At 41.8% G+C, this 20,774-nt stretch overlaps 1 protein-coding gene across 2 annotated transcripts in view; it reads left to right on the top strand.

Moving 5' to 3' along the window:
* Nucleotides 1-18,975, top strand: part of EEIG2 (EEIG family member 2) — a 41,445-nt gene extending 22,470 nt beyond the window's left edge. For both annotated transcript variants that reach the window (XM_066625034.1, XM_066625033.1), the window contains exons 6-11: nucleotides 6,954-7,060; nucleotides 8,054-8,149; nucleotides 11,387-11,573; nucleotides 11,676-11,803; nucleotides 12,982-13,051; nucleotides 16,350-18,975. In XM_066625034.1, the coding sequence (XP_066481131.1) occupies nucleotides 6,954-7,060; nucleotides 8,054-8,149; nucleotides 11,387-11,573; nucleotides 11,676-11,803; nucleotides 12,982-13,051; nucleotides 16,350-16,392 (631 nt within the window). In that variant the 3' untranslated portion in view covers nucleotides 16,393-18,975. The remainder of the gene's footprint in view (nucleotides 1-6,953; nucleotides 7,061-8,053; nucleotides 8,150-11,386; nucleotides 11,574-11,675; nucleotides 11,804-12,981; nucleotides 13,052-16,349) is intronic.
* Nucleotides 18,976-20,774: the final 1,799 nt, after the last annotated feature.

Raw genomic sequence — 20,774 nt, 5'->3', positions numbered from 1 at the left:
CAGTTTTATGATTCAATTCAAATGCAAATTTGGAGGGGAGAAGAGGGGATTTGGGCAAATTCAGGGCTTAATGAACCGTGCAATATCACCCCAGCCTGTACAAACAAGAAGCAATAGAAAGCCACGTGCATGCTGTTAAGGTACATGTACCTAGTGCATGAGCATGTGCCCCAACTGCTTCATAGGGGTCCCAACAGACAACAAGATATTTTTGTGTTACTGTCTGGGTGCAATTTACTTTGCTCCAGTGTAGACAGTAGTGTAGCTAGAGGAGGGGCAAAACCATAAGTACTGTAGGCACTGCAATTCACCATGTAAGCTGCCCCTCCCAGTTGCCATCAGAACCATGAAAGCAGTGTGCAGGAGATACAGTTTGGTTCAGTGCCTGTGCATTGCTGTTGCTGCTCCGGAATTGCTCCAACAGCGACTGGGAGGAGCTGCTTACCTGGTGCACTTGGTGCCTGCAGGACTTGTCATTTTGCCCCTCCTCCCCCAGCTTTACTACTGAATGTAGCAAATCTGTGCATGGGACCCATATTTGGTACATGGATTGGATCATGTGACCACAAAGATGTGTATTTACTTGCTCAGTACTGTGTACATACATGATAAAAGGCATTGTCACAACACTTTTCAAGTTTAAAAACTCTTTCACAAGGGTATTAGTAACTTTTAAATAAGAATGTTCGTCTTCGCTTCCAAGATGTTAGACTTTCTTTTTTGCTCTGGTGATGTATCTGCTCTTTCAGCCCATGTCAAGAGGTTGTCTGCACACTTCTTGACATTTTACTGTGTTTATGCCTTTTCCAGGTGATCAGCTGCCATCATCCCCTCTCCTCCCTGTTTATGCTTGGGAGAGTGAAATAGAGTGTGGAGTGGCTTGATGGGTCTGCAGAATATGAATCAAAAACCTGGGAACTCTCATGAATTTTGCACATGCAGGATTCTGAATTGCAGCAATTCTCTGATCTTCCCCTGCCCTTCTCTTAACAATTCATTTAATAGTGAGAAAATACATTGGGCAAATTCTGCTGTCAAAGTGTACCAGATGAAAATGGATGTTGCATTTTAGACCAGTTTATATAAAATCAATACTTTAAAAAAGAATTTCCTATAAGACTTCTTTTGTAAGAAAACATTTGCTAAGAAAACAAATTCATCCCATGAGTTAGGTATGTAAAATAGCATGATGAAGACTAAAGATGCAGTAGTCGTAATGTGGCCTTTAGCTACAGGAATGTAAAATGTTGTGTGTCTCTGTGGGTGTGGGTATTTTCCAGCAAGCTGTATATCTGTACTGCACCAAAAGGAAAGAATGTGGTTAGGATTGATTTCTAGACTAATGAGGCATTTTGCGATGAGTCATGCAGCTTGGCAAGTGGTCTAATTGTAGCACTGCGGCTGGGAAGCATTTATTTCCATCAGCCACCCTGCAAAAGTTAAATGTAGGCAATAAAAAAAGTTATTTAGCCTTGCAGCACAAGCATAAATTCTTAATCATAAGTAATGTTGATTTTTTTTAAAATTGCTTCTCTTCTGAGTGTTTCTGGGCAATAATACACTTAATAAAGAATGTGTCAGTGCCAGCCTGTTGTTTCAAGAAGACTATAAACAGATGTCACTTCTGCCTCAAGCAGAATTGTGCTCAGATAACAACTTTGACAACAAAATCCTATGCATGTCTACTTGGAAGCAAGTCTCATTAAGTTCACGGGGACTTACTCTCAGGTAAATGTGTATATGACTGTAGCCTTAGGCTCCTTGCATTCAGGTACTGATCCCCCCCAAAAAGTTATGAGCAGCTAGAAAGCCCACATTAATGTTTTCTTATCTTTTAAATTTACTTTTGTAGAAATACTTCAGTTATTTTACTAGAATTTCTCTTCAGTCATTATTGTTCCAAATCAATGTAATTTTTAACTTGTACTAATAATAGTAATGGGACCAGTATAAGGTCTAAATTTAGGATCATTTCACAAGTTGTACAGAACAAACCTGTGTTTCCCGCCAAGTGCACACTTGCCATGAAACTGTAGCTAGTCACCTGTATGATGTACATGTTTCTGTTACATTCCTGCTTTTAGGTACAGAATTTAAGATACCTTGGATATACAACTAAAAATGTAAATATGGAAAACAGCCCTTTAAATTTTATTTAAACTGATCAAATGTTGCTGCTGTAACTTAATTAATGCCATTGTTGCACATTTGTTTTTATTATATCCCATTCTTCAGTATGTTTGTTTCCTAGGCAGCTGACAAATACCACAATAAAAACAAAAGGACCTTAAACAGTAATTAAAAATTTAAAACAGCATAAAACATAATGCAAGTTTAAACACCTGGTAACACTAAGAGGTTTTTGCCTGGCACAGTGCCAGGTGAGCCTGCTGGTGGAATGACATTACCAATGGGTGCCACAGCCAGAAAAATCCTCTTCTTCAGTCACCACCCATCTCTTCCCACCTGACGGGGAAACCCATTGGTAATGTCATTCCATGGACAGGCTCACCTGGTGCAATGCCAGGCAAAAACTTCTTAGTATTACGAGGTGTTCAAACTTGCATTATGTTTTATGCTGTTTTTGATTTTTAACTCTGCTGTTTAAGGACTTTTTGATTTTATTGTGATACTTGTAAGCTGCCTAGGAAACATACTGAACAGTGGGATATAATACAGATTATACTTGGTGCATGGACAAGTTGTTGTAGGGATAAGCATTTTTCAGGTACCTACATTACAAACCATGTCGGGCTTTAAAGGGAATTGCAAATTTACCTTATGCTCAGAAATTGAGTAGGAACCAATGGAGCTATTTGAGCACCAGCAATGTATTCCCCTAACTTTCTAATTAGTAGCCTAGTGACTATATTTCAACTGATTTCAGTACCCAGCCAGTCTTCAGAGGTAGCCCATGATGCTTTATATCAATCTAATCTGGAGATTTCCAGGGCATTGAACACTATGGCTCCAGATGGGACTGCAGTAGATGCATCAGCCCTTAGTGGTGAAAGTTGCTCAACTTTGCCAGTTGGACCTCCTATGACAAAAATAGGCGCATCCTCCAACCGAATCTCATCTAGGACATATGGCTTCTACTGGTATTGTGGTAGACTAATCTTAAATTTTCATGTTAAGCAGTGGCGTTGCTAGTATTTGAGTCACCCAATGTGGGAGGCCTGCGCATCACCCCATGTAGTGGCCAGGGCAATGCTCCAGGTGGGCGTGGTGATATACCATTGCCCCGTCCCCACTGGTTTTTTGGCTGTAAAAAACTTTTGTTTTTTATTTTGTTTTGTTATAACACAGATATTTCAATGTGGTTTGTTCTGTTGCATTCTGCATGAAATTACGCATTGATTGATATATATAATTCCTCCAAACTCTGATTTTAGTGATTTTGAAAACTTGTAAAGTCTCACACATCATGTCAACTTACTAACCTTATTGCAGCAGTTCTCAAACTTTTAGCACTGGGACCCACTTTTTAGAATGACAATCTGTCCAGGACTCATTGGAGTGATGTCATGGCCAGAAGTGATATCAAGCAAATTAAAATAAATAATTATAAACTAAAATAAAATAATTAAATAAGGGGGAGCCAGTCGTGTTCCACCAAATGAATCTACTCTGAAGTAAGTCCTATTGTACTCAGTGGGGCTTACTCTCAGGAAAGTGTGGGTAGGATTGCAGCCTGTGAGCCCAATCCTGTGCATGTCTACTCAGAAGTAAGTCCCATAGTGGTCAGTGGAGCTTACTCTGTAGTCTGCTTGCAATAACAAACCCCCAAAAAGAATCAGTGAGAATTCCAGCCCTCCCCAGTGCCCGGCTTAAAATTCTTGTATTTCAGGCATATCAAAATAAAGACCCACCTGGCTTTGAAAGCGCAAAATAGAAAACATGCCCCTTACCAGTTCAAGCCACTTTTTTGTCCTTTTCAGTGGGGGGGGGGGGCTGCCTCTGGACATTTGTTGCACTCCAGCTCCATCGGATCGGGACCATTCCAGTGTCCTCACATTCCCCTTTGCCTGGATTGACCATGAGACAAGGCACTTCTGCCTACTCGCGAGTAAATGCAACATGAGGCTGCTTCACTTTCCATAGGGCTCCATAGACTCGCAGCTGGGAGGGGGGACCATGTTTTGGCCTCTGCTTCCCTGGTAAACTACTGATTTTTAACAGAGTTGACTTAGAAATGTACAAAGGTAGAGCATCTACTGGGTTCTTCTTTCTTCTCTTCCCAGTAAACAGTAGCATAGGCTTTAATAAAGCTTCCCAGTAAACAGTAGCATAGGCTTTAATAAAGCCCTCTCTTTAGGCACCTCAGCAGCTCATAACTGTTTTCGTATGTTGGCTTGGGTATGGGAGTGATTAGCCAAGATACTATTTTGGGGTGAGATGGGATGGTGAACCTCACATGAGAAAGTGGTGAAGCCATTTGATATCATGGGTATTTGTGACCAGGGACTGTGGTAGGAGCTGATTAGGAAGATGTTGGACTACTCCTTGGACTCGATCTAAATGTGCCTTTAGAATACATTGGTTTGTGTGGGACTTTAAGTCTATTTCAAGACTGGTATGCAACCCTACTCAATTCTTAAACATTTGGAATTTCTAACAAAACTATTTTGCAGGAGAGTAGCACACATTTTTAGAAGATCCAGATGGTGTTTCTTTCTGATGTTAATTCTCACAGTCAGAAAAGCATTTTGAGATTGATTAGAAATCGGCTTCTGCATTTCATGAGGCTGCCTCAAATTTGAAGCCTAAGATTACAGCAAGCTCTGCAGCTGCACACCCCTCATTTGTTTCAGTGAGCGCTTGTGCAGGCCTTCTTAAAACAAATGCCTATTGTACCTCTGCAATGTTTGAATGGCTCAGGTTTCCACAAGTTATGACTCAAGTCGAAATGGAACTTAGCAATCGTGTGATGATCCTTCAGGTGCTTCATTATCCTGTTTGTACTGCCTCTTTGGGATGGAGTGAGGAGAGGGATTATAACACCCCTGGCAGACCACAATATATGGATCATGGGCTATATTGGATTTGATGGGTCCCAATTACTTTTGCAGTCCTGGACTAGTGACTCACCAAGTATGTAATGTGTTTATTACACACATTAATTAACACTTTTGAAAAGTGTTACTTTTCAAAATCCTGCAGAGATAGCAGTCTGAGCAGGGCTGCCCTTAGGAGCCACAGGACAAGACAGCAAGAAGTGGCTATGCAAGAACTCAGTTTTGTTAAGGCAGTACTGTTACCAAAAGGGCTGTTTTGTTTAGGGGAATTATTACACTGCCCTTATTGGAACCTTAGGATCGTAGGCTGGATAACAAGACGGCATAATGCAGAGAAATTCCCTTTTGCTTAAAGAGGAGGCTGAGAGAGAGAACTTTTTAAATAAAAGATTATAGTTTTATTACAAAAGCACAAAGGTAAACATAATGCACATGGAGAAATGATAGGTATATGTTTCTTGGTCCTAATACTTGAATCCAATGTACCTAGCTTTCATGGTGGTTGCGTGTGAAGAGTATTTGGTGCATCCGAGGAAATTAGAAAAAAGGAAAGGTTGTAGGGAAGGATTTTAGGGGTCCCTGGTCTGCCAAACCCAGCTGCTAACTAAAGATGGGGAGAGAAGGGGAGAAAAGTGGTGGGAAAGAAGGGAAAGAGTTCCAGGCGCAAGATAGTAACCTGTCCTGTAGAGCAGTTGAGGGGGGGGAGAGTCCTGTGAAGAGGACCCTCTGACACAACACAGATATGTTGGTCCTTGGAGCGAGAGCACGAGGAAGCCCTCACTTAAAAGGGGTTTGGAGACAGTGCTGAGCTGGATGGTAGCTTGATTACTACCACACAGCATGGTGTTTGCAGTTTATAAAACATTGAAAAGATCAGGATGTCAGTTATCAGCAAAATTCAATGGGGTCTATGGCTGGCTTCCTAGATGGGGGAACTTAAACAATACAATGAATCAGCAGCACAAGAAGTTGTTGCAGTTGTATGCAGTTCAAGTTTGCATACAGTACTTAAACGGTGATTGGGTTAAAACAATACAATGAATACAGTAATGTAGGAGACACTTGAACAATGATTTAAGATGCCAGACTTCCTCCGTAATGTGTGACCATGGGGAGGTGGTGGTTGTGTAACCATGAGCTTGTGACTTGACCAGAGTTTTAGAAATGTGGCCTGTGTGAGAAGTTTAGCCTGCATGATATTTTAGTCCATAGTAACATAACCAGATATAGAGAGAAAATCACAACTAAAAGGAAAAAGGGGATTTTCACATAACAGTACCATTAATGGATTGGATCCAGGGCTTTGAAAGATTGATGTCATACCCAAAATGAGGCTTGAGGAGTCCACTGAGGTCATGACCCACAGGTTGAAGAATGCTGCCCTAGATAAACATAGATAGGACCAGCTTTACTACCCAATCCTATCTCCCATCTGCACTTGCTAGACCTCATGTTCCAGCAGTGCAGTATGGTTTGAAGTGTCACAAAGCCCAATAAGCTGTCACTTGCCACTGGGGCTGCTGCCATAAGCAGAAGGCAGTGCCAGCCATATGACAGTGACTTATCTGGCTCCCCTGGTGCTAATATATTAGGGTGGAGGAGGAGGAGGAGGATTGGGGCCACTGGGAAGTGTGTCATGGGTGGGCAGTGGGTAGTTATCAGTGGCAAAGGTGCTGCCAATATCCTATACACCCCATCCAGCCTTGTCATGCCCCCTTGGGCGTACTTGGTCTTGTGCCAGCTAGAGAGACAGTAAATCCATAGGGCAACAGGCCTTACCTATAGTAAGGAAACAAATGTTCCCTTGCTTCAAGGAGGCCTTCTGATTGTCCCTACCACCACAGAATGCAGCACCTGCTTCATTACGCATCTGCATCAAGTGGCAAGTGGCAGGTGATAGAATTGTGGCCTTAGTTTCAGTCTGTTTGATTGCAGGCCTCCATCGACATCCATGTCAATATCAATTGCTGGAGAACCAGAATCCTTACATGAAGATCGAAAAGGTGGAGAGAACATGAAACCATCACATCTGAATGTGTCTGGTAGGTTGCAGTGCTGTAAGACAAAGGTCTAGAGAAAACAAATCAAAAAAAAAACAATCACATAAATGATAATGCTACCTGTGGAGGCTTCTCTTCAAATTGGGTTGTTTGCAAAGCAGATGACCATACTTGGGCATGGTTGTCGTACTTACTTATTGAGCCTCTCTAGGAAAAAGTGTTCTGATAACTAAGAGGTATATTTGAGGTCTGGCCTGCAGAGGAGAAAAAAATTGTAGCACTTTCAAAAGGGCCCAAGTTTCTCTGATATCTCCAAATAGGGCAGAGATAAATTCCTGTCTGAAATACTGAGCTGCTACTAGTGTCAACATTGCTAACCCAGATGGACCAATGGTCTGATTCAGTTTAAGGCAGCTTCCTGGGTGGAGGGGATGGCAAGTTAGTATTCAAATATGCACTGTATTCTGAGACAGTACAATTTTTAAAAACCCAATGTTAGATGCATTTTATAGATCCGCCCTTATCAGAATTGACTAATCTCACATGTGGGGTTGTGGACATTTTTAAAAAATGATGCAGAACCATATGTCCTCATATGACTGAAAATCCAATGTTAACTTTATGAGTGTGGAGTACAGCCTTCTTACCTTATCAGCATAATACAGATGACTTATGTGGCAAACTTTACCCAATCAAGACTCGTTTTAAAAACCAGCAGAAAGTGTATTGCAAGAGCCCATTACCCACATTCAGAACCACAATCTTGCCTAGCTCTTGTTCATTTTATAGAAGTTGGTCAGGAAAACAAAGGGGTCAACAGCTATGTGTGCGTATCTTAACAGCTAGCAATCTCATTTCACTTGCATGTCACTTTGTTGTATGCAGTGATGAAGTACAGTGTGATTCTTTTAAAATACCAAGAGCTACTTGCTGAAGAAAGAAGTCATTGAAATGAACACTTGCCCTGTTACTGTAGTAAGCATTCACTTGAGGAAGTAATTAAATAGCAGTATTGCTTGATTTCCTTTTATGCAGATCTCTCAACCAAGAGTACCTCTGTCCCAGATGAACTTGGGGCATGTGGACATTCTAGGACCTCCAGCTATGCAAGTCAGCAGTCAAAAGTGTCAGGTAGGAGTTTACTGATGTGAACTAATACTGTCAGCTGTTTCAGGAAAAAAAAGCAATGAATTACATTGTACAGATTGAGACTAATTATTCGAATGGGTTCCATTCCAAGCACTCACATGGATGGCAAAAAAACGCACTATAGCAAATCAATTTAAAAAAGAAAGTTTCTTTGCTCGGGTGTTTTAAAAACAGCCTTGTTGACCTTTGTGATGTAAGATAAGAGTCCTTAAGAAGACAATCCATCAATCAGTGGATTGTCAATCAAGCTCCAGGAGCTTACAGAGAGCTGAGAGCTTACATTCAGCCTCTCACTTCACCAATGCAAATGATCACCTTTCTTTCAAGTGCTCAGGGGGAAGGGAAGGGTCCACTGGGGAGAGAAGGACTGATGGATTGTTAGCCAGCTGCCCCCCCCCCTCATTATTGAGAGAGAGAGAGCTATTGTTAAAGAACTGCTCAGTTTTTTAAACTGATTTTAAAGGGATGCATTTTTCCCCTTCTCCAGGTATCAGCACATTCCTTCTCATTTGCAGGGGCCATTCGTGTTGAGTGAAATCTGTGTATAAAACATCCATGTATAAATAGGCTGGACATGTAATTGTAAAGTATTACAATACATTACATTGTAAAGTATTGTAAATGAATTACAGTACTTTTTTAAAAGCTGGGATAAATTCACAAGTATTGCAAATAAGAGCTCAGTCATCTTTCTATGTATACCTCTTTTGAATGGAAAGCATATTTTAAAATTTTTTTGCGTGAATTTTAAGAACTGTGAATATAGCTGGCCTTGCTCTGCTTCTGACAACAGCCTGACATACAGCAGTTGAGCAAATGATTTTTTTTTCCCCACCCCTTATCTCCATGCCAGGAAAAGCTTCATCAGTTAGATTTCTAGGTTTCAGACTGCTATTTAAAGGTACAGAACTAGAGTCACTAAAAAAAAGTGGCAACCTCAATTGTAAAGGAAGTTGTACAATAATAAAATGAAACAAGACAAACCTCTATCCATGAAGTAAGCCTTTTTTAAAAAAAAAAAAGTGATTGTGCTTCTTAAGGTTGACCAACACTAATGAATCATCCAGAAGCTTGAAAGACTGGGTGTGTCATTATTGTCTGAGGATGAGGTTATGTTATGAAGAGAGGAAGGGAAAGAGGCAAAGATATCACACCTGTTTCTGGTTCAGCTAGACTGTTCTGTTTAATGGTTCCGCTATATGATCCTGACCTGCCACCAGTTGTGAATGGAGAAGTAAGGGTATGCACCTTCTGCTTTTGTGGGGAAGTTTTGTTCAAACAATCCCTAATTGCATTGATGTACTATATCCCACCACATTGTTAGGCAATTTGGATCAATGTCGGTCCTAAGCTGTATACCACCCCAGGGCAAGCCTCTAGTGCTGCCGCCCCCACTGTAATTTCGGCGACATGATGACGTCACCACAGTTAGTTCCAGGGGGCGCCCTCCTCTTCCTTTTTTAATTTTTTTAAAGTGGCGGGGAAAAGTTCTAGTCAGCCTAGCATCAGTAGCAAGTAGGGAAGGCATAGCTAAGGGGTAGAGCTCCTCATGTTCTCCATGCACAAGGTCCCAGGTTCAGTCCCCAGCTCTGTGTGTATGTGTGTGTGGAGGGGTATGATTACAATGTTCACGCTGCCCAAACGTAGTGGTGCACTCTCAGCTCTTGGGGTCTCCTGGCTGACGGTGATGAGAGGACCCCCCAGTTGTGAAGATAGTGGGGAAGAAACAATGCAACTCACCATCATCCGCAAACTGGCTCACCCTTGCCTGTCTTCTGGCTGCTCCATTGCTTTGTGGGGGATCCATCTGGGGGGAGCAGTCGAGCAGGGTGCGGGGCTGCATGGTGAAAGAGGAGATGGGATGGGTGTGCAGCAGAGGCACACCAGGCTCATGGAAGTGCCTGTTGAGAGGAATTGGCCAGATGCCCAAGTTCCAGAGCTGGCTGCATTCTGTATTTGGCCTGTGACGGGGGAGAACAAGAGCGCTTACAATTCTAACTTTCCCCCCTTGTTAAGAAAGGAGTGCAGGATCACCTTCCCAAGTACAACTCTCTTTCTGGTTATGAACGTGCCCTGGAGGTGAAGGGATTGCCCAAAGGCCTCCCAGAGCAGTCTGGCTGGCAGGATCAGCAGGAGCCTCTCAGTTTGCTGGGGTTCCAATTGGAAGGAGAGGGATAGGGAGTCCAGCCCGCCTCAAAGCAATGCCCTCGGAGCAGTTCTGAGCCCCCTTCCCTCCCCGAAAGCCACCTGCTTTCTTTCTTCTGTTCGTGCCCAACCTACAAGTCCTTTGAGTCTGAACCAGTAATGTCAGTGGGCTAAAGGGAGCAGGGGAAAGCAGATCTTCCCCAGCAGGCTGCAGTGTGGAGAAAAAAGCCATGAAGGTTAGCACAGTGCTGCACTGACCAGACCAAATTTTTTAACAACTCAAATCTGCCCAGGGTGGGGTGGGGATCACAGCAGTGCCCCCTCCAGCCAACCTGGCCTCATTCCTGGAACTTTTGCCCCCCCCCCCCACTCCTCTTCAGGTCCGCCACTGCTTTGGCTGGAACTATGCATGATTTTGGGGAAGCAGGTAGAGCATTGGTAGCAACTTGCTTTGTTCTTTGTACAATGGCATGATTGCCCAAGGCCATATCCTTTGAACCAACCCATAGATGCTAATTGTTTCTATTGCATATTATCCATATTGTGACCTGCCCTAGGGATTTGGTCAAATAGCAGCCTGAAACTCCTGTCAAATAAATATGTAATGTTCTGTGCTTTCTGGAATGTTGGTGAAGAACAGAACGTAATGGACAAGAACATTCTGAGATAGAGCAAGTTACAGAGACTAGTCAGTAGGGTGTGTGAGAGAGAAAATAGTATAGGGAAAAAAAAGACTTCAGTTATTTATATACTTGGGAATTACCATTTTAACATGTTACAGTTACAGCTGTACTATAGCATTTTTTAAAGAAGAAAATGCTTGGATTGAAAAGAGAACTTGTTTGTTTTTGACAACAGCAGCCTTTGTCTCTTTCAAAGGTTTGAAATTACCCAAATCCCCTCTCAGGGACTTGATAATTCCAGAAGTCCCAAATATTTGGTGCATACTTGATGGAAGAAGGAAAGTGGTTTGTTCCAGATAGGAGTGGCAATTGGAATCTGGTACTTTATATAATGAGGTATAATCACTTGGAGTCAAGCTAGTGTGGCTCTGAACTTTTGTTCTCCTTCTAGGATATAGCACCTGCCACTCCAGGTCATCCAGTTTCTCTGACCCCTGCCATAAGAGAAATACCTCAGTGGGAAGTACATCGACTGGTATAGGTAGTATTTTAGAGCCATGTGAAGAGACTGAACCCAAAAGAGCTGAGGAAAATTTGGAGGTTCCCATAAAAGATGCAGCATCAGAGAAATCCAACAGGTAAAATGCTTGTAAAAGAACCTCTTTTTATAGCAGTCTTTCTAAAGTGGTTTTGTAGAATATTCAGAATTGCTTTGTACAAAATATCTAAATATCTCCTAGGCACCCAGTGAAACAGGATTCTGTGGAATCACAGCTAAAGAGGGTTGATGCCACCAGGGTTGACGCCGATGATATTGTTGAAAAAATACTGCAGAGTCAAGACTTCAGTTTGGACTCAAGTGCAGAAGGTTTGTAAAGGTGCAAGTAAATCAGATCTGATGATGGGTTGTTCTGATACTAGCTATGTGGGCCTGGAAAAGTGACACAGTGCTTAGAATGTGTAGGCCCCGTGCCACTGTGGGTTCATTTAAATGGGGAGCAAGAGGTGGGTGGACCCACCCCAAGGACCACTTGTGGCTGCCCAAAGAAGAGTGTTTCCCCTCTGCTGCTGCAGAGGAGGACTGCAGTGGTTTTGGGGATCCCACCAAGGCCCCAGAAACCTCCTCAAGGCAGGGGTTTACACACCCAGCCTCCTCCTCCTCTGCCATCAGGCTAGCTTCCCTAGGAGGACTGTTAAACTCACAATACCTTCTCTCAGCCTTTTCACTGACCAGCCTCATGTCAGTGACCAGCTCATGTCACTTTTACTGACACCAGCTTTTCACTTTTCACCAGCTCAGGTCACTTTTCACTGACCAGCTCAGGTCAGCCTGACGTGCCCTTTGTCAGTGCCCTTGGGGGTGGGTTGCTGTCCTGCCCACTTCCCATTGGGGAAGGGCCAAAAGCCCCCCAGCCATCTCTCAAGGCAATTTCCCTTCAAGTGTGCTGGCTGAGCCACTCAGCCCAGCGTGCAAGCTCCGAACCTTGTCACTCCTTTCATTTCCCTGAACATGTGTACAGGCTGCTCCTGTGCAGGCATGAACATTTCTGGGGTTCTTGGGAGGCCTTAGCATACTCAAAGTGGGGCCTGGTTGCATCCAGGAAGGCTAGGATAGCCTCACCTACTGGCAGTAAATCTACAAGTTGACTGGCATATGTTTTGAAACACTCTAGAAATAATAGATGATAATGAAAAGTCCACACCATTGTGGAACAAAGTTGCTGACCAAACACGTTGTTATTTAGTGGCAGTTATAAGTTGCTAAAGTTAATATTTTGATTTCCTTCAAGTATTATGAACTTGAATTCATAGAGTACACTGTACAAAGGAAGGCTTTTCTACTCATTGAGTGGAGGGGAGCTGAAATTTCTGCAAACTCCTCCCATCCACACCCAGTACCTTTACTCAGGGTACCCAGTACCTTTAGTCAACCTTCTGACTAGGCTGTATGGATGGTGAGTGGCAAGGAAAGGGCTGTTTGTTGTTAGATCCAAGCTGATGTGACAACACTGCACATTTTAAATTATCTTTTATTTCTTTTTTCAGAGGAAGGGCTCCGACTTTTTGTGGGTCCTGGAGGAAGTACTGCCTTTGGAAGCCATCATTTACCTAATAGGTATATGTTTTGAAGCTTGTTACTGTATAGTGTTACCTTCCCTAGCTATAATACAATAAACATTGAAAAACCATATCTAAGCAATTCTAAGTTTTGAAAATTGTTCTAGGTATAAACTGGACATATGCTTTTGATTTCTTTTGGTTTTCAAAGTTTATACAGGTATAAACTAATTATCCACTGATTTTTTTTTCCACCCATGGTGTTATCTCAACTCGATGAGAATGGCCCTTTAAACTAAGGAAAATGTCCCTTTACTCAGCCTCTCTTACCATTGTAATTCAGGAGAGCAGCAGCAGATAGGTAATTAAATTCTCCAGAGGCTTAGAACAGCTTAGTTTCAGTTCACTCCAAGGCAAGTTCCTCCCTTCCCCCTGGAGCATGCACAAAAGAATGCAGGGTGGAAGTAATTATCACCTCTGCTTTGCATTCTCTTTTCATTCTTCTGTGTGCTTGGGGGGGGAGGAGCTACTTGTTTCAGAGTGAACTAAGCTGTTGATTGCCTGCCTGCTGCCATTCTCCAGCATTACAGGGGTAAGTGGGGCTGTTTTTAAATTGCTGAGTACAGTTTTTAAACTGATTACATTTAGCATGATTTTTGGCAGCTGCTGGGGTTCTGGAAATGGAACCCCCCTGCAGATGCCAAGACAACCAGCTTTAGTACAAACAGCATCTACTGCCACATGCTCATAACATTCAGCAGTTATCACTTTTGAAATGCAAATTGATCATTAGAAGAAAGGCTGATGACTTTGAATTTTAGTTCACTTGCTTGATGTGAAGTGGAATGAAAAGGTGGAAAGTGGAACAAGAATGTTAATTGACAAAAGCAACACTTTTGCTCGTTTAAATTCTCATGACTAAGGGATAAACTTTCTCCATCCTTCGGAATGCATTTATTAATCTAAAATGTGTACTCTGCAACTGGACTAATGCAGAGTACAAGTTTTGAGTGTGTGTGTGTGTGTGTGGGGGGGGGGGGACATCAGTTTTGAACCTGAAGAACAGATTGTAACTCAACCATGTAAATATTTTTGAGATGTAAATATAAGCACTACTACAACCAGTTCCCTTTTGAAATGTGGTGGAGATTCTATTGTTAAACTTACTCATGTTTTGTACCTCTGTTGTATGAAAACCTATATAAACCGAGCATCCTGAAGTACAGCTTTATATAGAAATGTTTCTACATGGATTGTATCATGATGAATGTACATGTCTATCTTGTTATGAGTATAGGTTGAGCCTACTTATCCACAGATTTTTGATCAGCAGGTTTGGCTCAACGTGGGTCCTCTGGACCCCTGTTGAGCCAGATTCAGCCCAATCTAAAGCCTCTGGAGGCCTTTCTGAGGCCCATGGATGCTGCGCACAGCATTCACAGGCATCAGAAAGGCCACCAAAAACATCAGAAGGTGACTTCCTGTTTTGCCTTCTCACATTTTCAGGGAACTTCTGACGTTTTTGGCCTCAGAAAGGGACCACAGGCCTCTGTTTTTTACCACAGGCCTCAGAAAGCCCCCCAAAAGCATTGGAAAGCAAATCCAGAAGTTGCCTTCTTACGCTTTTTGGGGCCCTCAGAAAGGCCTCCGGAGGTCCTAGAAATGCCCTTCTAGGACTTCCAGAGGCCTTTCTGAAGCTTGTGGAGGTTGCATGCAGTCTCCACGGGCCTAAGAACAGCTCTGAAGAACGTGACTGGAGCAAGGCTGGACTGGAGCAAGGTTCAGAGCTCAGTGGACCCCAAAATCTGCATCGTTTGATGTCATGCGGAATTTGCTATCTGCGAGGGATCCAGGAACAGATCCCTCCATTCCTGAGGGTCCATGTACATGAGATGGGAAGATACAACTTGTGTTCATGCACAGAGCCACCATAGTACATAGCATAAGGATGCTTTGGCCTCCTACTAACCTACCTATTCTCTGCTTGACTGACTTCCTCATTTTGACAGCAAGGATGTTGACAAGGAATGTTGTTGGATATTGTGGACAAGGATGTTGTTGTCTGTCTTACAGCTACCTATACTCCTATTTGTGAGCTGCTACACTTGAACAAAAAGTAGGATAATCTGCACTGTGGGTATGCCCTGAATGTGCTTCATTTCTCTTCCAGCTCACCCAACTAACAAAAAACCTAGATGCTTTTCTTTTCTTTATATGGCAAAGCTAGTCAGCTTGCAAATTCAAAAAGTTAAACAGGATCAGACCTTCAAAAGAACCTAGTTTAATTTTTTTTTCAGAACTACTTCACAAATGACATTTTTAGGTACAGTATACACTTTAAAAGTATACTGTAAGTGTGAATATGACAGATGTGTGTATCAGAGATATGGTTGTTAGAAAATATTGATTTGCAGCAATTCCCTGTTTAACCCATTTTTGCCCAGCCCATAGGTGTACATATATAGTCCATGTTGAGTATATGCAACATTGGGCAAAAATGGTTTAAAGTAATTAGTGGCAAAGTAGAGTTTGCCTGTGTGGTGTGTGAAAACACACTGAGTCAGCTAGATGTCAGGGCAGCACAGTTACTGCATTCTCACTTTTCTAAGTAGGGATGGACAAATATGGGAAGTACAGAAGCTTGCGGAGAAACAGAATGTAAAAAAAAATTAATAAGCCTGACTATACTGAGTTCTTGCAGGGTTTGTGCACAGGCAATTTATTGCTAGAGAGAAAGGCCTGCAGCTACTTGAATTATATTCTTCAGGACTGTTTCAAAAATGAATACTGCCTGTGGTGTTAACCTCTCTGTTTTAGCAAATGCTTAGTGTATATTCTTTGATGTCAGAGCTACATAACAATTGCCATGATTATCCCAAGCTCACATGTGTCAGCATATTGGCACTAGAGCTACCAGAGAGTCATCTGCTCGAAATTTTGATAACTGTAATAGTGTGTTAAGCATGTATGTATGATTATACTGTTTTGTGGATGTGTGTTTAAAACAGTGAGAGCCACAGCCGAATGTTATAACATGCTTGGCTATTATCAATAGGAGTCTTGCTTCTCTTCTGTCCCATAACACCTAGAAATGTGTGACAGGAGATCAGACTTAGCACCTCCACTTCATTGGTTACTGCCTGCAAAGGTAAAAAGAAACTTATAGCACAGTTGTGTCAGACCACGCATTTTGACTTTCTCGTGTCCTTCTCCATATGAGTAAGAGATACAAGCCTAATATATGCTGACAGCATATTATTGTAACTTTTTTCCATTTTCTTCGTTAGAATACAATATTATTTCACTCTATGCTTCTGCCTCAAACTTTTTCATAATTGTTTCTCCTGATCTTTCAGAGTGGGATCTGGAGCATATGAACAAGTAGTGATTAAACGTTAAAGGATTGGACTAAAGCAACTGAATTCTTGATGTTCCCGAACTCGGTTCCGGTTGTCAAGGATGGGCTCTTCCAGAACGTCAGCTTGCGTTGTTCTGAGTTAGGTCCGGGGTTCTCCTACCAAAAATGCTCTCTTTTGTATCTACTGTGGTATAAGAGCAATTTTAATCTTTTAGGACTATGCCAACAGTTGTGAGTGCTACTTGGTGTTGTTGGATTTGTTGCAATGTTCTTTAACTGTAAATCAAATCACAATTTTTGGAAACAAGATAAATGGTATCTTTTTGAACACAATATATTGAAATTGTTAGTGTGTGGAACTGTATTCCATAATGTGCTCAATTTGCAACTTGGCTTTTTTAAAGCCCAAATAGTCTTGTCTTGGAAATATCCTCTATTCCAATCCCTTTCTTAAAGCGATAACATCCTTTTAGTGTGGGCTAATTATCAGGCCAGAATTAATATAAAATGGAAATTGCTGCTTCAAGGAAGTGAGCCAGCCAGCTGGGCTTTGAGAAAATAAGATTAAATACTGCTACAAATGTGTAAAACAATAAGGTCGAATCACATGTGAGGACTAGAATATTCCTTAAAATTACTAGCTCTGACTTGATTTAATAAGCTATATGCGTGTTTTTAATTAATGGTTACAGTTGTGCCACAAGATTTTTCGTGTCCATAGAATTGTCTTTGAATGCCATATGGTTGTACTGACTAATATTTGGTCCATGCTAGAAAATAACACAATTGTATCCAGAGGTATTCATTGATAATGTTTTCTTTGGATGATGATGTGTGGTGGAAACCTTGGGGTATACTGTAGTATGTTCAACTCATAGAATACTATATTGAATTATTTAATGCTGAAAGAGTGCCTTGTTCCTGAGGAAAAAGGAAAGTTCATATCTTTCATGGAGCTTTAAGAATAATCAGTAAACAGCTAGCTGAACTTCTATTAACGTCAGGAGAAGCACCTTATATAGTTTTCTTTACCTAATCTGAAAATCAAACTTTTTTTATCAGTTGTTGACTCACACTCAATTAAATGAGGCACAAGTAACTTACTTGTGTAGTTCTTCCTACAGTTTGAATTGTTTGCTCTTTTTAGCCTATACATGTTCACTGGTGTTTGCCAGAGCCATAAATGCTGCAAATGGACAAGCCAGCACATAAGGCAGATATCACAATGCAGTGCCCACTGGGTGGAATGCCTACATCGGTGTTTTGTTACACACAGCCACATCTTTTTTTCAATCATGCAGTTGCATCCAAAAGTGTTCATTTGGGTCCATTCTTTCACTGGGCTTTTCTTACATAATTCTAATTGATTTCAAGAGAGTTTCTGGTGGAGTTGTGACAGGATATATAAATTAGCACCAGTGGAATAGTGCTGCATGTCTATGTATCAGTTTCAGCAAAGCAGACATTTTGTTTTGTTTTTAACAAATCATTTCTGGGAGCTTAAAGAACTTGATACTTCCATAATGGAATTTCAGGGCAAAGACTATCAACTCAGGAGTGTATCAACCATTAGTAGCTGGCCTCAGAAGTCAAGAAGAGTAGTTACTAGAATTGGTCAATATGTTTCAGAACAACTTTAATATGTTAGCTATAGTTAACTTTGTTGTGTGCAGATATTTCCATGTTCTTACTGGTTCCCTGGAACTGGTAATTATTTCATTTCTTAAGAAATATCATGGAATGCTTAAGACTTTACCTAAATGAAGAAAAACAATCTTGTTTGATTTTCATTTTATAAATGTAGTGTTATAGTCAAACTCATTTTATTTTTTAATAGTTTGTATGAACTGTTAAAATAAGAACAACTTCTGTGTGGTTCTCAGAATCTTTTCACTGCTTAATGAAGCATTATATGAAGTCTGAAATTTATTAATTGAGCTTAAAAAGATTTACTTTTTAAAAGGTACTGTGAAAATAATGCAAGGAGAATGCACAACAAAGCTTACTTTTGGAATGTACACTTAAGTATATAGGTGAACTTGTCAATTTGTTAAACTAAAGAGGGTACTAAAATAGTTTTGAGTTTATTGAAGAACGTTCCTATTGTCTGAAAAATACTGAACAAGAAGGCTGCCTTGGGAAAACAAAGTTGGCATTGGAGGGAGGAATGCAAGTGATAAAATGACGTGTTTAATATTTCTGCTTGATATAAAGAACTGTCACATTATTGTAAAGGGGTCATCATCTGCAGCTTTTTAACTCAACCAACTATTCCATAATCACATTGTTTAAGGCATTCAAATGCCACACTGGTCAATCCCCATAAAAATATCCACTCACCCAGGGTGTAGAGCTTTCAGGAAGGCAGTTGATCTTTTGCACTTATCACATTGTTAGTTTTTAAAAAATCAATATAAAAGTTCAAATAACCCACAAAATATTTAAACAAATGTACTTTTTTGTCACTTGAACCATTTTCATGAAGTGATTCCATTTGTGTCCCCGAGACATGGAAAATGAGCTTCACATTTATATATGGCAATGATTTTTGTGTAAACTTTATAGTATATACAAAACTACTTTTTAGTAAAATATAATTTTTTTACTATAAATTCTTGACGTACTAAGTGGTCTTATAAGTTCAATAAAAGTGTTGTCTTCAACTTCCATTTGTGTGTGCAATTTTTGCAATACTTAAAGCAGGGTGGTTGGGGGGGGCACAAGAAATGAGTTTGAGTAAAAGCCATGTTCAAAGGCCCACCTTCCAGGGGGATCTTCTAGACCATGAAGAAACTACCATATTTTTCGCTCCATAAGACGCACTTTTTCCGCCCCAAAAAGTGGGGGGGAAAGTGTGTGCGTCTTATGGAGCAAATACTGAAAAAAAACACTCTGCCCCGCCCCTGGCCCCGCCCCCTGCCCGCTAGCTCTGCTTGGCTTCCCCGGGCAGTCAGAGGCTGAGCTGGCTGGGGGGCTCCTGCATTCCCTCAGCACCCGCACGGACTGTGGCAGCACTGGAGGGAGCCCAAGCCCACGTGTCTACTCAGAAGTAAGTCTCAGAGTCACTGGGGCTCACTCCCAGGAAAGCGTGGGTGGGGTGGCAGTCTCGCTGCCCAATCCTGTGCATGCCTACTCTGAAGTAAGTCCCATTAGAGTCAGGGGGGCTTACTCCCAGGAAAGCCTCTCTCTCCCCCCCAAACCTGGAGCATCACAGCCTCTCTCTCCCCCCCCCCCAAAGCCTGGAGCATCACAACTTCTCTGCAACACAAACACTTTCCCCCTCTCTCACACACACAGGCTGTCCCCTTCTCTTACACACACAGATGCTCTGCCCCCCCACACACACTCACACAGCAGGGGAGGGGCGCTTTCACTCACCTCATCCAGCATCTGAATGTAAGCCCCCCCATCACAAAGAAAAAACTGTCTCCTTGGTCAGAATGCCAGTGTTTGCTTATTGCACAAGCCCCAGGTAAATCATAAATCCAGAGGTTTGTTGTGTCTTGAGAATTCAAGTTGTGGTTGGACTTTCCACTTGTTCATTTGTATTGGAATCACGGAAGAACTGGCGAGGAGGTAGATGTGGTGTCAGCAGTGGCCCCTTTAAGGGTAAGGCTTGGGCATCCAGCAGAGTGTGCTGCACAGCTGCAGCCACTGGAAGGCAATAGGGCTCTCAGGGATATAAGGAGTACCTGAGGCAGAAAGGGTTTGTGGGTTTTGAAGGAGTGCAGGTTGGAGGTAGGAGAGGAGACTGACTGGGTTTATTGAATTTGGAATCTGACTGTGGATTGTGACTGGACTTGGATACCCTGATGGATTTGACTGACCTACCTGGAACCTGACCTTGGACTGTAATTTGGCTTATTGGCTCTGGACTCTGATTTGGCAACTCTGATTGATGGGACTGATTTACTTGGCATCTGTGGACTGGAACTGGACTCACTTTTGCTTGCTGCACTGGTGAGTTGCACAAGGGGGACTGATCAGCCTTAAGCAGGCACAAGGCCCAGTGGATTGGAATTTGGCAGAACATCATTGTAGCAGAAAGATAATGTGATCCCCTATTTGTGTGCACCTGCTTTTGTGAGCTTCATAAATTCTGACTCTAGCGATGATGAGTTATTGGGGTTTCCAGAAAACTAGAATACTCAAACCTTTAAGTCTCTCCATTTGTTAATGACAGTGATAATGGTTCTTAATGCCACTGTTGACTACTGTTCACTTTACATGGTTCAAATGTTGTTCTGTTATAGTTTATTAAATATTTTACTACACTATTTGGTTCAGAATATTTTTTTCCCTGTTTTCCTCCTCTAAAAACTAGGTGCGTCTTATGGTCAGGTGCGTCTTATGGAGCGAAAAATACGGTATACAGTACTAAACAAATTTATGTCCAAATAAATTTGGGTACCTCTGCCTACCC

This window comes from Tiliqua scincoides, chromosome 4 (assembly GCF_035046505.1).
Source record: "Tiliqua scincoides isolate rTilSci1 chromosome 4, rTilSci1.hap2, whole genome shotgun sequence".
Classification (NCBI taxonomy): domain Eukaryota; kingdom Metazoa; phylum Chordata; class Lepidosauria; order Squamata; family Scincidae; genus Tiliqua; species Tiliqua scincoides.
Note: the sequence above shows the minus strand (reverse complement) of the source record. Positions and strands in the feature narration are given on the sequence as shown.